The sequence below is a fragment of the Drosophila montana genome, unplaced genomic scaffold (assembly GCF_035044405.1).
Source record: "Drosophila montana isolate Dmon_TW-CO22-7 unplaced genomic scaffold, ASM3504440v1 contig_3733_1, whole genome shotgun sequence".
Classification (NCBI taxonomy): domain Eukaryota; kingdom Metazoa; phylum Arthropoda; class Insecta; order Diptera; family Drosophilidae; genus Drosophila; species Drosophila montana.
In genome coordinates this window covers 1,768,305-1,784,775 of record NW_026998620.1, presented here as the reverse complement: position 1 = coordinate 1,784,775, position 16,471 = coordinate 1,768,305, and the positions used below count along the sequence as shown (strand labels likewise).

Here is a 16,471-nt window from a genome sequence, read left to right as displayed (position 1 = left end):
GGACACAGAGCGCAGAGCACAGAGGACAGCAGCCAACTGGCAGGGCTGTGCCCGCGGGCTCTTTATTAATTTGACAGCATCAACAGGAGCTGCCTTCACTCGACTGGACTCGGCACGCTAATGATTGAAATGAACTCCGTGTCATGTCTGGTCTTAGGCAGAGAAGCCAGCGTCCAATGTGTAACGCCTCCCTTTCAGCCAAGCAGCTTGATTGATGGTTATCACTCACTGCTGGGCTGGACGCACTGCATTGCCACACTCCACACGCGCCGTCTCGATACACTGTTGAGCAGTTGACATCGCCTGCGGATTAAATGCTGTAGGTGTGCCATAACTTTTTGTGCCACTGTCCTTGTTCTTGCCCGACTGCCTGCCAACTGCGTCCATCATTTATTGTATTGCTCTTTTGTTGCGCTAAAAATGGTTGCCTGTCCACTTGTCATGCCGCCCTTTGGGGTAGGCTGGGTCCGGAAATGCCACCCTTTCAGCCAGCTCGACGGCCGTTAAGTATACAAAAGTAAAAATCAAATCCAAAAATTTAAACTTTACTGGGCAATCGCTCATGTTTAAAAGCAAATAAGGCCAATTAATAAATGCAAATACAGCTAAAAAAGCAGTAAATGCGATTAGCGTGTATAAGAGACGCATAGATACCCTGTAAGTAAATCTTTAACATAAATCTAGTATACTTTTGGTTATAAAAAGAAACTGCTACTGTCAAAACATAACTTTATAACAGATGCTCTTTAATTTAAACTAAAAACAACATTCTTATATTTTAAAGTATTGAAGGGTACTATACTTTTAAGTTTTTAATATTTTCCTCAACATAAAACCATGATAATTTTAAAACCTATTTAAAAAATGTAAAGATATAAGCAAATTAAAAATATATATATATATTATAGTTTCTTACCCATAATTTTCAAGTTAAAAATTATTATTCCCAGCGTCCTATTTACAGTCTTTGCTGGCAAATAACTTCTAAATAATATGTAATTTTTATTATTATGTATTTATTTTCGAATATATGTTCTGCATGCAGTCAATCAAATGATTACCTTAAAGTAAATAAAATCGCTATATTCGGGTATTTCTTTTAATTAGAGATTTTTTTATTTTTAGCCACGGCTTATCAAATGAGCAAAGCTGATGTGAGTTCTGTATATAACTGCTAAATCATTTGCAAATTCTTTTTATTAGTTACAGAATACAAAACGAAGAACAGCCAAAGCACAAGGGATCGAGCAATACTGGACACAGTGGAAAAGATACGTAAATTCTTACAAGAAAATAACAATATCAAAATATTATTTTCTGATAAAGGGAACAAAACAGTTGCAATGTATATCGACGATTGCAAGAATAAAATGACAAATATTTTAGATGACATGCGCGTATTGAACACTAAGACTGGATCCGACAACAAGATTACAGGCAAAGAATAATAGCCTCGTGACGCAATTATTTGAGATGGGACTTATTTCAAAGGACGAATGAATTAAGATGATTACTACCACAGCGGTACCTCCAAGAATAAATGGACTACCGAAAATGCACAAGGAAAGAACACCTCTGAGACCAATATGCTCCTCGGTTCCCCATCATATGGACTATGCAAATATTTTATAAAAATATTAGGAAACTTGACATTGTACTCTAAATACAACATTAAGAATTCGTTAGAGTTCAAAGACAGAGTCAGCAACACCACTATCAGGTAAGACGAAATATTAGTATCTTTTGACGTAGTATCCGTGTTTCCCAGCATACCAATAGAATTGGTACTGGGCACAATAAGACAAAAATGGATCAAATTGGGGGAACACACAACTATACCTAAACAATTATTTATTTATTATTTATGGATATAGTTAAATTTTGTATTCAAGAGAACAGGTATTTTAAATATGAGGACAGAATATACATACAATTGAAAGGAATGCCAATGGGATCACCGGCCTCTCCAGTAATATCTGACATAATAATGGACAATATTACTGACAAATTGACAACCAGACCAAAACTTCTGACAAAATATGTAGATGACCTTTTTGCTGTAACGGAAAAAACAGAAGTACAAAACATTCTAAAAGAATTAAATTCGTTTCACAAACACATCAAATTCACTGTGGAACTAGAACAAGACGGGAAGCTACCATTTTTAGACGCATTGGTAAACAGACTGGACAATCACTCAAAATTAAGTGGTATATGGAACCTATAGCCTCTGGACGAATACTAAACTTTAACACTAACCACCCAAAAAGTTTGATTATAGATACAGTACTAAGCTGTACGAGAAGAATGACAAACATATCGGACGCAATATAACATAAAGAAATTGAACATGATATTAAAAAACTATTGACCATAAATGACTTCCCGAAGAATATATTTAGAACATTATTTAAAAGACAACATATCAGAACACAAAAGCCAACAGAATCTCCAAAAATATACAAATCTCTAACATATGTACCAAGATTCTTTAATAATATAATGGACAAAAGTAACGTCATTTACAAAATACCATGTGGCGGGGATAACAACAATATTTGTACATCGGCACAACAAAATCCAAGCTAAAAACAAGAATAACTCAACACAAATCGGACTTCAAATTAAGACATCAAAATAATATACAAAAAACAGAACTCAGGACCCACTGTATGAAAAGCAACCACACACCAAGTTTGGATGCGACAACAATTTTACAAAATGAACAACACTATAACAAGAGACAAACAACAGACGACTAAACTACAAAAATAACACCGAAAACTGCGCTCACTTATACAGGCATCTATTGAACTGCCAAATAGTTTCAACCTTCAAAATTTATAATTAAAAATTTCCATTGTTAAAATGAAAATATAATGAACTTCAAAATGAAAAAAGCCAGTTACCTTTATCGGTGTCGGTCCCTCAACCGATTCAACTACTCGCGTTCAACTTATACCTTACAGTCATACCAAAAATTACATTTCTGTAATTGTAACTCTATTTGTGGTACGCACACATATACAGAAATTCTTGCGCTTCCAGCCACGTGGCTTGCTTGATGAATTTTTCAGCTGTAGATCTTGTGTTATAAAATAAAATATATCTCAGCATTCTCAAAAAAGACAACAGGATTTTAATTGTGGCTGAAATAAGTAGATAGTTTAAATTGATTTATAGCGATGTGATAACGTATGAGGGAAGCGGCGTTGGCGCCAGCTTTGAAATGAAGGATCTTAACCTATATATTCTATTATAGAAGCTACAGTATTCTGAAAGTCGATCAGTCAAACCAGAGTCTGAAGATCTACTTGTGTGGTAAATTTGTATTGTTATTTACCGTACAAAATCATATATCTATACATATAGATGGTGGTAATACAATTGACATTCATTAATCTTACTTTACAAGCATTATACACACACTGACAGTTACCTGAAAAATCTGTCAAACCTAACTTATTAAATTTGTTTTTTCATGAAATAGTGCAGCGGTACATTAAGAGCACTGGCTAACTAGAAGCGAGTTTTTGGAAGGTTCTATTCTGGACAGAGGTATATGGTGAATTGAATGTAACACGAGCTTGAATTATATGTAAATAACACAATGTTGGAAGTGGACAAAATTTTGGAAAAATGCGGCAATTTCAATCGGCAGCAGCTAATCATGCTGCTGTTCTCTGATCAGTTTACTATCGGCCATGCATAACATATCCTACTCGCTTATTAATACTGTGCCAAAGCATTGGTATGTAAAAGAGCCCTGCATCGAGTCAATGGAAACACGTTTTGGATACCCCACTCAAATTTTATCGCCTCGATCCGTTTGAGTTGCAAAACAAAATATGTGTCGGTCAACTCGACTGAAAATTCATTCATTCACGTGATGCATTAATGCCTTCGGCTTTGGTGAATCCAGTCTATTCGAATATTGGTTAGCTCAAGAGTCGAAAGATCCAGTCTGTCGATTGAGTATTCGAGCCTGATTCACATGAATTAACCGACGCAGGGCTCTTGTATTTATAAAAATATTAATAACATGGCGTATACTTAGCGTCTATCAATAACACCCAGGTGTGCTGATGGGCTAGGCTCGGGGCCACCACCACCAAATGTAGACGAATGCAAGCCATTCTACACTAATTCAAGCAACTCTGGCACCTGCAAAAAGTACAACTATGAGTCATACATGGGCTACCAGAGTTTTGTCAGTAAAATGAACTGGGTATGTGATGAAAAGTCGAAGCTGGAAATGGGAAACTACATTGCACTTGCGGGCTACGCGATAGGAGGCCCAATTATGGGCTATTTGGCAGATAGACTGGGTCGGGTGCCCATTCTTGTTTTTGCCAATGTCATTACGATATTGGGTAACTTTTTGACTATCTTTGGCATGAATTTCGAACTTTTCTGTATATTTCGATTTCTTATTGGTTTCGTCGTTAACAGCAACTTTTCGATTATTCGCATTCTTAGTGAGCAAAACAATCACAGCGTTATTTTTTTTTATAATTTAATCAACAATCATTTCGCAGTTGTGGAATATATGCGTCCTTCTTTGCGCACCGTTTGCCTGAACATCTGTTACGGTTTCTTTATCTATTTGGGCATGGTAATTACACCTTGAATTGCGATCCTCATGGGTAGTTGGCGTCGTTTCATGCTTCTCGAAATATTGCCAATAATTGTGGTGCCATTTTTCATTTATTTTGTGCCGGAGAGCGTACAATGGCTGATCTCAAGGCAGAAATATGACCAGGCTATAGAGTCCCTGAGACGTGTGGCCAAGATTAATGGCCGCCAAATTGATGACAGCGATTTTGAGGAATTCATTGAGGACTGCAAATTAAGTCAGCAAAATACGAAGACCAACCCAAATCGGCTGCACATCTTCAGAACGCCGCGCCTACGCCGCACCTTTCTAATAATTTGTTTGAATTGTGAGTAGACATTTCAACGAATAAACTTGCTAATGTGCATCAATCTGTTGTTTCTACGCCCTCATTCGCTCATCTACATAGCTTGGTATTTTCCTGCTACGACTTTGTCATCACTTATCATGTGAATGGCCTTGGGATCTCGCCATTTGTAACGACCTCACTGTCTTCAACTTCTATTCTGCCTGCTTGCTTGGCAGCAATTATCCTGCAAGATCGCATCGGACGCAAGGCGTTGGCTTTTAAAATATTGCTCGTCATGTTTATTTCCACCTTGGTAACGGGCGTCGTCCTCTCACCCGCTGCTAATCGCTGTAAGTCTTGTATATTTTGTTGAATTTACTTAGCTGTTTGTGCTGAAGAACAGTTTCTAATAGTTTGACAAATTATTGCGAACGATGCATGAGTCAGTTTATTTTACACGTATTTATTAGCATTTCGTCGTTAGGTTAACGGTCACATATCAATAAGTCATCGGTGTATGTTCACACATGAGCACGTGAACCGAGTCTAAATTTGACCTTCGGTAAAATTATATCTCACACCATATTGTACAACTGCAGCTAGCAGCATAAAAATAGATAACGCCCCTGTGGTCGCTTATTGTCCCCTCTTTTAGGAAGAGCTTGATAGCTCGTTGGCACCACGAAATGGGATATAAGAAGGTAGGGTATTTCTATTCTATTCCAATTGCTCTTCTTAAAATTTTAAATATCAATGTTCCACCCATTTTTCCCCCGTGGAAAATTCAAACCTACTCACACCATTATCATTAAAAATTTTAATGCTAACGAGTAAGAAAGGCCATCTTCGGCACGCCGAAGATTAAATAACCTTGCAGACCGAATCCTTTCATAATGCTTTGCTTGTATCTAAAAAGGATAGGGAAAAAAGTTAATGCCGATTATGGTTAAGATATCTTGAAAAACAAGAACGTTTTGCATTGAACAACTTAATTTTCGACCGATCGTTCCTATGGCAGCTAAATGATATAGTGCTCCGATCCAGCCGTAGCCGACATATGTACTGCGTGCAATCGAAAGAGCCACTACTGCAAAGTTTCATGACGATAGCCTAAAAACGGAGAGACTAATTCGCATAGAAACAGACAGACGGACATGGCTTTATTAACTCGGCTGTTGAAACTGATCAAGGATATACTTATATACTTTATGGGGTCGGAGATGTCAGATGGCAGTGCGTAAAAGTGCTATTCACTTTAAAGCAGTAAAGTTAACTTTGTGATAGCCTTGTGTAGTACCAAATTTTATGATTGTTCCCACCTCGACCCCACATATTATAATTAATCGATAGGTATACATATACCATCATCATTATATAAATATATATGTGTGTATATATATATATATTTAACCATAACCATGTAACCATAATTTTTTGTCAGTATCTCGTTCCATTTCCAAAATAATGGCTACAAATTGATGTTGAGACTTGGTTTTCATACCAAATTTGGTATGTATTTGGAATATTTATTTTTTTGGATATTCCCCCATTTCTCCTCATATTGAAAATTATACATTTTTAATGTTTGAGCCTTTTGATTTGATTTATACATACATTTTAACGCCATGTTTATGCCCTCAAACTTTTATTAAGATCGGTCGAAAAACAGAGGTTATTCAACATTGAATTTCCAATACTGTTCAGCATCGGACCATTTTATCATATAGCTGCTATAGGAAAGATCGGTGAAATCGTATGTTCTTATAACAACAAACACATTTCTCCATATCTGCGAGAGGGAAACGTCTAGAAGGGCATTAAATTTTACTTTGTCATTTTTACTTAATTTTTGATTGAACCAGTCGAGTCGACCGATTAAATTTTTTGTCTGCAACTCGAACATCTTGATCCAATATATATTTGAGTCCTTACTTGCTCGACAAATATTTGTGCAAATATCCGAAACGCGTTTTAGTTGATTACATGCAGGGCTCTGCTTTTACACCATGAACCCATTAAAAATGGGTATAATGTGTTTGTGAAAATATATGTAACATGTAGCATCTCCGACCCCATAAAGTATATATATTCTTGATCAGCGTCAATAGCCCTGTCCGTCCGTCCATATATACGAATGCAAGGATCTCAGAACGTAGGTCCTCCCAGTTTTTGAGCAAAGCTCGTAAATTATAAGAGCTGCAGACCAGAAATTTGACAAGTACCTTCATAAATAGTATATATATTACTAGCGGGTATAACCCGGCCTTGCCCGTGGCACGTCTGTTATAAAATCAATGTTTTCAAAAAGCTTTGAAAATGATTTTGAAACTGATCGGACGGGAATCTAACAACTTTTATGCAAATCGGACAAAACTTAAAATTTACCAAAAAAAATCTTGGAAATGCATTTTCCACCGAAGGAGTTTAGATTTTGCGAAAAATGTGAAACACGTCTCAAATGATTTTTCTTATAGATCTTTGGAAATAAATTTGAACACAAAACGTCATCCAACAAATCTTCGACCCCCATTTGCACTAGGGAGGGATGGATTTTTCAAAAAGTGTGAAACACCCCTCAAATGAATTTGAAAATAGATCTTTGAAAATGAGTTTGGGGCCGACCGGATGGTAAACAAAAAACTTTCATACAACCGTGTTCCGCCAATTTACCACTGTTACGGGTGGAATTTCCCAAATCGCTGTTAGGTTCTTATGTAGAGCTTTGAAAATAATTTTGAAGCAAATCGGACACAACTTAAAACTTCGCCCAAAATTTAAATCGCATTCCCCCCGAAGAAGTTTGAATTCTGCGAAAAGTGTGAAACCCGTCTCAAATGATTTTTCTTATAGATCTTTGGAAACGAATTTGAGCGCGAAACGTCACCCACTAAATCTTTGACCTCTATTTCCACCAAGGAGGAAAGGATTCTTCGAAAAGTGTGAAACACCCCTCAAATGAATTTGAACAAAGATCTTTGAAAATAAGTTCGAGGCCGATCGTATGGCAAACAAAAAAGTTACATGCAAACGTTTTTCGCGATTTTTCCACACTTGCGGGTGGAATTTCCCGAAACCCCGCCTTAACGTGCACCTACACCACATAAAGTAACTACAGTGAAAATTTCAGCTTCCTAGCTGTTACGGTTTGGGCTGTGCGTTGATCACCAATCAGTCAGTCAGTCAGTCAGTCAGGACAAACAGTTTTATATATAGAGATATCTTTCATTTTATAACTATCGCCACACCTTCACCACATAGCTAATAAATCAAGTTAATACACCGATTGGTACAACCCACCAATTTAAGCCACAATTTTAATGCAATTGTCAATTGTCTGTATACATTTACACACACATTCACGCGCGTCTTTATTGAATTCTATCAACAGCATTGCAATTGCGATTGTTTTATTTTCAGTGCAGTTATTTTAATCTGTTGTTTTCTCACTGACTCGTTTTTTTTATTTATTTATTTTTCTTTTATTAGCTAATGTATTGATTCTATTCTTGATCATCTTAACCTAGATTTACAATAATGCGATTAATATACTTAACATTACTTTTTAAGTTTTATAATTATTTGATTTAGCTTTTCTTTATCTGAGTACCCGGTTTGGGAGATCGATGGAGTGGATCCTGCGAAGTCTCAGTCGCCTTCTACTTCAAAGCCTTCTTGCCAATATATTGGGTGGGCAGAAAGACGGGTGACCCACCAAGGGAACATTTAGGTCTCTTGCTAAGGCCCGGTTACGTATGTACCAGGGATCCCTAGTACTTAGTCTGACCACCTTGGATTGAAAGACACTAATTTTCCTCCAATGGGATTTTTCTGCCGTGCCAAAGATTTGGTTTGCATAGCGCCAAACTGGGGCTAGTAGGGTTTTATACAGCAGCACCTTATTGCTCAGAGAAAGCTTGCTGAGTTCTTCTAGGAGCCATGCCATATTTTTTAGTTTAGCAAAGTTTTTAGCTCGAAGCGAGTTCTCGAAGCTGTCAAGGATGAAGTCAACCACTCGGTGAAGCTGCTCCGGTGTCCAAGTCCATGCCGAGTAAGAAACAATTGTTGGTGTTGGAATTGAGTAGAGGCGGTTACATGTAGTGCGGTATATTACGAGCTCGAGTCCTATTGGCAAACGAGCTCATAGCGGGAGCTGCATTTGATGTTGATAGAAAAGTGATCAGGAGATCCCCTAGTCGGAAACTCCCGACTGGAGCCTCTTATTTGTTTTCGATTTATTCTTAAAACAACTTATAGCATAGATATAATCAAACAGATCAGGAAACTTGTGAAATTTACCTTGTATGCAGCAAATAATTGGTAATTAAATTCTTCGGCGATGCTGATTGATTCTTTGTCGGGTTGTCGGTGCCAAATATGAAACAAGCACTTAGAAAAGTGAAGTGACCTGATCGGTGGTAGGTGGGTACAGAACGGGGTCGCATCAACATCTCTAGTATTCTGAAAGTCGATCAGTCATACCAGAGTCTGAAGATCTACTTGTGTGGTAAATTTGTTATTGTTATTTACAGTACAAAATCATATATGTATCTATACAAATAGATAGAACTAATACAGTTGATATTCATTAATCTTATTTTACAAGCATTATACACACACTGACAGTTACCTGAAAAATATGTCAAACCTAAATTATTAAATTTGTTTTTCCATGAAATAGTGCAGCGGTACATTGAGAGCACTGGCTAACTAGAAGCGAGTTCTGGGAAGGTTCTATTCTGGACAGAGGTGTATGGTGAATTGAATCTAGCACGTACTTGAATTATATGTAAATAACACAATGTTGGAAGTGGACAAAATGTTGGAAAAATGCGGCGATTTCAATCGACAGCAGCTAATCATGTTGCTTCTCTCTTCTCTGATCAATTTACTATCAGCCATGCATTTCGTATCATCCTCGATCATGAACACTGTGCCAAAGCATTGGTATGTAAAAGAGCCCTGCATCGAATCAACCGAAACGCGTTCCGTATACCTGACTCAAATTTAATCGCTTTGATCCGTTTGGGTTACATAAAAAAATATGTGTCAGTCAACTCGTCCGAAAATTCGGCCCAACCAAAGAAATTAGCTCGATTCCATTAATGTCCTCGGCTTTGGTGAATCCAGTCTATTCAAACATTGCTTAGCTCAATAGTCTGTCGATTGAGTATCCAAGCCTGATTCATATAATTTAACCGACGCAGGGCTCTAGTATTTATAAGAATATTAATAACATGGCGTATACTTAACGTCTGTCAATAACACCCAGGTGTGCTGATGGGCTAGGCTCGGGGCCACCACCACCAAATATAGACGAATGCAAGCCATTCTACTCTAATTCAAGCAACTCTGGCACCTGCAAAAAGTACAACTATGAGTCATACATGGGCTTTCAGAGTTTTGTCAGCGAAATGAACTGGATATGTGATGACAAGTGGAAACTGAAACAGGCAAACAACATTGCAATGGCGGGCTGCGTGTTAGGCACTCTAGTTATGGGCTATTTGGCAGATTTACTGGGTCGGGTGCCCATTCTTGTTTTCGCCAATGTCATTACCGTATTGGGAAACTTTTTGACAATCTTTGGCGTGAATTTCGAACTGTTTTGTATGTTGCGATTTCTTATGAGTTTCGTCGTTAACAGCAACTTTTCGATTATTCGCATTCTTAGTGAGCAAAACAATCACAGCGTTAAAGGATGTTTAATTTAATCAAAAATCATTTTGCAGTTGTAGAATATATGCGTCCTTCTTTGCACACCGTTTGCCTGAACATCTGTTACGGTTTCTTGATCTATTTGGGCATGGTAATTACACCTTCAATAGCGATCCTTATGGGTAGTTGGCGTCGTTTCATGCTTCTCGATGCGCTGCCAATAATTGTGGTGCCGATTTTCTATTATTTTGTGCCGGAAAGCGTACAATGGCTGATCTCAAGGCAGAAATATGACCAGGCTATAGAGTCCCTGAGACGTGTGGCCAAGATTAATGGCCGCCAAATTGATGACAGCGATTTTGAGGAATTCATTGAGGACTGCAAATTAAGTCAGCAAAATACGAAGACCAACCCAAATCTACTGCACCTCTTCAAAACTCCCCGCCTACGCCGCACCTTTTTAATATTGTTGTTTGAGTTGTGAGTAGACATCTCATCGAATGAACTGTCTAATGTGCATCTGTTGTTTCTACGCCCTCATTCGCTCATCTACATAGCTTGGTACTTCCCTTCTACGACATAATAGTCTCTTATCGTGTGTATAGCCTTGGGATTTCGTCATTTGTTATGGCCGCACTGTCTGTAACTCCTCTTCTGCCTGCTAGCTTGGCAGCAATTATCCTGCAAGATCGCATCGGACGCAAGGCGATGGCTTTTACAATATTGCTCCTCATGTGCATTTTCTTGTTGGTAACGGGCGTCGTCCTCTCACCCGCTGCTAATCGCTGTAAGTCTTGTATATTTTGTTGAATTTACTGAAGAACAGTTTCTAACAGTTAGACAAAGTATTGCGAACTAGTTTCTTTCACGCACGATGCATGAGCCAGTTTATTGTAATCGTATTATGTTAACGCCCACATATTGATAAGTCATCGGTGTACGATGTCGTAATATGTGCTTCTTTAAATACTGCAGTTTATTTTTTTGTCGTATAACAAGAGTACAATTATAATTTGCGCCATTTCCCAGTAATCGATAAAAATGAAAATCGAAAGCCTGTTTTTTGAGTAAATTTCGTTAGCTATAAGACCTATAGGCAACAAGTATCAAGTATTTTTAATTTTATAGGCATCCCCACCACCCCTAAATAATATAAATTAAGCAAAAACAGCAATTTGTACTGCCAACCAATTTAAGCCACAGTTTTAATGCAATTTGTACTGCCAACCAATTTAAGCCACAGTTTAAATGCAATTCTCATTTCGAGAAGACACGATTATTCTACAGCACAATAAGATCTATTGTAGAAAATTTCCTCAAATTCGGTTAAGAAACACACAAGTTATTAAAGAAAATGTGTTTTGGCTGCCCACATGGCACCGACAGCTACCGCAAATTTCAAGAATTTCTGTATACATGCACCCACACACATTCATGCGCGTTTAAATTCTATCAACAGCATTACAATTGCGATTGTAATGTATTCTGTGCTGTATGTATTGCTATTTTAGTTCGTTTTTTTTTTGCCGCTAAGAGTCAATTGTGTTGTGGTGGTATAGCTGTTGAATAGAGGCGGCGGTAAGTAGTGTGGTCTGCTACGGGTTCGAGTCATATTGAAGGAACTTGTTTGTTTTTAAATTTATTTTTATTACCCCTAAAGCAAACGAGCACGTACCGCGACCTTCACTTGGTACTAGTAGAAGAGGGTTCAGGGTATTCTCTAGGCGGGAGTTCCCGAATCCTCTTAATTCATAATGATAATACAAAATAGATCCATATCGCTGGGTACTGATACCTAGGACATTACATAAATTAAGCGGTGTGTAAGTAAAAACTAATATTTAAATATGGACTGAACACTTCTTGGGGTTTCATGACAAATTTTAATACCTTCTACTTCTGGACAGTGAAAAAAATTAAAAACAAACAAATTTCTTAATTTTTTATTTAGTTTTGCTTACAATTCTTGACCACAATCAAAACTTTGTCGACTTTCTGTATTCTCGCCCTCAGCCCCCAGAGTACTGTTAACGTTTTATGTGATTGGGTTAGGTTTTAGCTACCTTTCCTTTTTTCCAAATACGCAGTACACCTTGGAGCTTATTCCGACTTGTGTGCGTGGTCAGGCATTGGGTGCTCTCTATTCCATAGGCTATGCGTTTTTAATATGCAACGGTTGCATTTTGAACATGCGTAACATTTTTTTCCCGCTGCCGGAAATCATTCTGGGCGTGCTCATTTTGCTGGGTGCCGGCTTGTTCTTGCTGCTGCCGGAGACACTGAATCGCACGCTGCCCTGTTCACTGGAGGATGGCGAGAAGCTTGGCATTGACGAGCATTGGTACACATTTAGGTGCATGGAGAAGCGAAAGGAGGCGGTAAATAGACTCGCTCCGGAAATTTCTTTCTATACCAACTAATTTGTCCAATCTTTTAGGAAGAGCTTGATAGCTCGTTGGCACCGCGAAATGGGATATAAAATGGTAGGGTATTTCTATTCTATTCAAATTGCATTTCTTGACATTTTAAATCAATGTTCCACCTATTTTTCCCCCGTGGACAAATTACAAATTTTATAGGTGTGTAAGTCACGCCGAAGATTAAATACCCTTGCATACCGAATCCTTTCATAGGGAAAGTAGTTAGTGCCACGTATGGTTAAGATATCTTGTAAAACAAAATATTTTTCATGCAAGAACCTCATTTTCGATCGATCGTTCCTATGGCAGCTATATGATATAGTAGTCGGATGTTGATAGGATTTCGCATAAATGTAGCATGGTTAAACTTATAAAATTTGGCAAAAATATCTTGAAGATCAAAAACGTTTTTAATACAACAACTTTACTTGTCCGATGTTGATGGGATTTTGCATATATATAGGAAGCATAGTAGAACTAATAAAGGCCTAGTTTGGTCAAGCTATCTTAATAAACAAAAAAGTTCTTCATACAACAGCCTACTATTCGACCGATCGGTCCTATGCCAGATATATGCTATATTCATCCGATCCAGCCGGTTCCGACATATGTACAGCGTGCACCAGAAACCGGGACGTATGTTTTAAAGGTATCTTGAAACTTGAAACCGATTTGTATTCAATTAATGTCTGTATAAATCGAACTATTCGTCCTGACTGGCTGACTTCGAATATTTCCAAAAGGGCTAAAGGATTATTTTTATACCCTTGCAGAGTGTACTATAACTTTGTCTCGAAATGTGTAACGCATAGAAGCAGATATATATGTATTCTTGATCAGTATCAACAGCCGAGTTAATAAAGCCATGTCCGTCTGTCTGTCCGTATGTATGAACGCTAGGTTCTCAAAACCTATAAGAGTTAGAGACTTGCAATTTTAGCTGTATGTCCCCCTAGTAGAACAAGTTTGTTTCCGATAGTCGATAGCTTGCCCCGTTTTCAAGTAATCGATAAAAATAAAAATGCTGTTTTTTGAGAAAATTTGGTAAGTAATATTAGCTACAGTCACCAAACTTGACATAAAGCTTCTAGAATAGTATATACATATCTAGTATCTTTCATTTTATAGCTCACAACTTCCTCTTTACCATCTCATAGCTATAAATCAAATACCAAAAAAAAAACAATTTATACTGCCTACCAATATAAGCCACAATTTAAATGCAATTGTCATTTTGAGAATACACGATTATTCTACAGCACAATAAGATCTACTGTGGAAAATTTTATCAAGATCGGTTAAGAAACAAAGAAGTTATTAAAGAAAATGTCTTTTGGCTGCCCACGAGCGACAGCTAGCGCAAAGCGCAAGAATTTCTGTATACATGTTCACACACACATTCACGCGTGTCTTCTTTGAATTCTATCAACAGCATTGCAATTGCCATTTTATAGAACAATTTTTATTTTTTGTTTTAATTTATTTTATTACTTTTTTGGTGTTGAAAGAAGAGGGTTCGGAGTATCCCCTAGTCGGGAGATCTCGACTTGAGTCTTTTACTTGTCAATATCTCACACACATACAATTCTCTGTAATACCTATCAAATCTTAATCATAAAATTGTTTTTTATGAAGCTGCGACTTAGCGGCAACTCAAAGCGTTCAATGACTGCAATAATTAAGTGAATAAGCAAATTTAACAAAGTGAGAGGCGATGCAAGTGCCACAAGTTCAGCGGTACACCGGGAAGTTCTGGGAAGTCCCTATTCTTGTGAAAGGTACTCAGTGAGTATTACTGCAGAAGCTGCTTTAAACATAAATAACACAACGTTGGAAGTGAATTAAAACAAAACAAATACTTACTAGTCTTCTAAATGAGAACTTGACCATGCATTACGAATCTCAAGCGATAATCAATTTTGTGGTATGTATAAGGACCATATTAATTACATGGCGTATACTTAACGCCCGTCAATAACACCCAGGTGTGCTGATGGCCTAGGCTTGGGGGCACCACCACCAGCTGCAATCCACTCTTAACTAATTCAAGCAACTCTGGCACCAGCAAAAAGCACAACTATGAGTCATACATGGGCCATCAAAACTTTGCCAGCGAAACGAACTGGATATGTGATAAGGCGTGGAAACAAGCTGGAAGACTCTGCTCGCTGTTATTTTGGCCAGTCACATTTCTATGATGGGCGAATTTTTACCAAATCCAACTATTCAATGTTGTTCATTCTGCGTGAGTGGGAGGAAAATGGTTTTATATATATATCATTATCCTCCCACTCACGCAGAATGTACAACATTGAATAGTTGGTGTTGGTAAAAAGTGGCCCACATATATATATATTAAACATATATATATATTTTTTTTTATTTATTATCATGTTTTATTTATTTATTTTTTTTTTTTTAATCTGCGCTGGAATCGATCAGTTCCTTCTGATCCTTTCCAGGCGAAATACTAGGATAAGGTTATAATTAAGACTTCATGTAGCTAATATGGTATTTACATTAATGTATTTATGAGATATTTATAATGAATTGGACATAGCAATGATTGAGGTTAAGTAAAGTGTTCATCTGATGCGCCTTGTAGGTAGGTCGCGGGTTTGTGACCCTTGGAGGCGCCTCCTTGTGATGCGGTCAGCCAGGACCATGACTTTCTTCTTATAAGTTTATCGAAACTTCAAAAGTAGTTTAGATTATTAAATTATGCTGAAATTTACCAGCTCTGTTAGCACACTTATGCCTATTACTGAACATATTTCCCATAATAATTTTCTTTTTTCTTTTTTACAAAGATTTTATTTTTAATATTATATTTTTGCTGCTCTCGCATAACTTGTTAATGTCAAAATCTGTATGCATATTATTTGTAATATTTATTTATCCATAAATTCCAACTCAAAACTGAAACATTTAACTCAATCATATTCCATGCCCCAAAAAAAGGAGGTGGGCAAAATTTGCATAGTTGTCGCTCTTTCAGCTGTCGAGCAATTAATAGATTTCAGGCATTTATTTCTATTGCTATTTTTATATATCGCATTTGCCGCGTTCCCCGTGCGGATTCAATTGAACAGGCAGCGGAAATGGCATCGTTTAGCTGCCAGCTTTGTGGCCACCTCTGTGTGTGTGTGTGTGTTTGTGTGTGAGCCGCGTAATGAGCGTCAAGATATTTTGAAATCCCTGGCAGGGTGGGTCTGCCACTCACCTGCCCAAAAAAAAAGGTTGGAGGGTTGGGCGAAAATTCCCACTCACTAAAAAGTCAACATCTCAAACAATTGTTGGCGGCCGCAAACGATGCCAAAAGCCCAGAGCAACAAGAACAACAAGCACAGAAGAAGAGCAAAAGTACCACAAACAAAGAGAGCACAGAGTGTCTCACGTGAATATCAATGTAAAAGAGAAAATGCACAGCCAGGGAAATACGCTGACTGGAAGCGTGCGTATAAGAGTGCGCACAGGGAATTTTCATTGGTA

At 37.6% G+C, this 16,471-nt stretch overlaps 2 protein-coding genes across 5 annotated transcripts; both read left to right on the top strand.

Annotated features, from left to right (window-relative positions):
- The first annotated feature begins 3,406 nt into the window (after positions 1-3,406).
- Positions 3,407-5,248, top strand: LOC135436454 (organic anion transporter 3-like). 2 transcript variants are annotated; one of them, XR_010437534.1, is made up of 4 exons: positions 3,407-3,751; positions 4,078-4,478; positions 4,539-4,943; positions 5,025-5,248. XR_010437534.1 is itself a non-coding variant. In XM_064694047.1 (3 exons), the coding sequence occupies exons 1-3, from the start codon at positions 3,705-3,707 to the stop codon at positions 4,628-4,630; spliced, it is 540 nt and encodes a 179-aa protein (XP_064550117.1). In that variant the 5' UTR covers positions 3,407-3,704; the 3' UTR covers positions 4,631-4,986. The 2 variants fall into 2 exon arrangements, 1 of the variants encoding a protein (XP_064550117.1); XM_064694047.1 differs by lacking the exon at positions 5,025-5,248 and having other exon boundaries at positions 4,539-4,986.
- Positions 5,249-9,490: 4,242 nt separating this feature from the next.
- On the top strand, positions 9,491-13,081 carry LOC135436082 (solute carrier family 22 member 3-like). 3 transcript variants are annotated; one of them, XM_064693510.1, is made up of 6 exons: positions 9,491-9,848; positions 10,174-10,574; positions 10,634-11,039; positions 11,117-11,346; positions 12,573-12,937; positions 12,997-13,081. In XM_064693510.1, the coding sequence occupies exons 1-6, from the start codon at positions 9,703-9,705 to the stop codon at positions 13,036-13,038; spliced, it is 1,590 nt and encodes a 529-aa protein (XP_064549580.1). In that variant the 5' UTR covers positions 9,491-9,702; the 3' UTR covers positions 13,039-13,081. The 3 variants fall into 3 exon arrangements, with proteins under 3 accessions (XP_064549580.1, XP_064549581.1, XP_064549582.1); XM_064693511.1 differs by lacking the exon at positions 12,997-13,081 and having other exon boundaries at positions 12,647-12,909; XM_064693512.1 differs by lacking the exons at positions 11,117-11,346; positions 12,997-13,081 and having other exon boundaries at positions 12,647-12,863.
- The last annotated feature ends 3,390 nt before the right edge of the window (positions 13,082-16,471 follow it).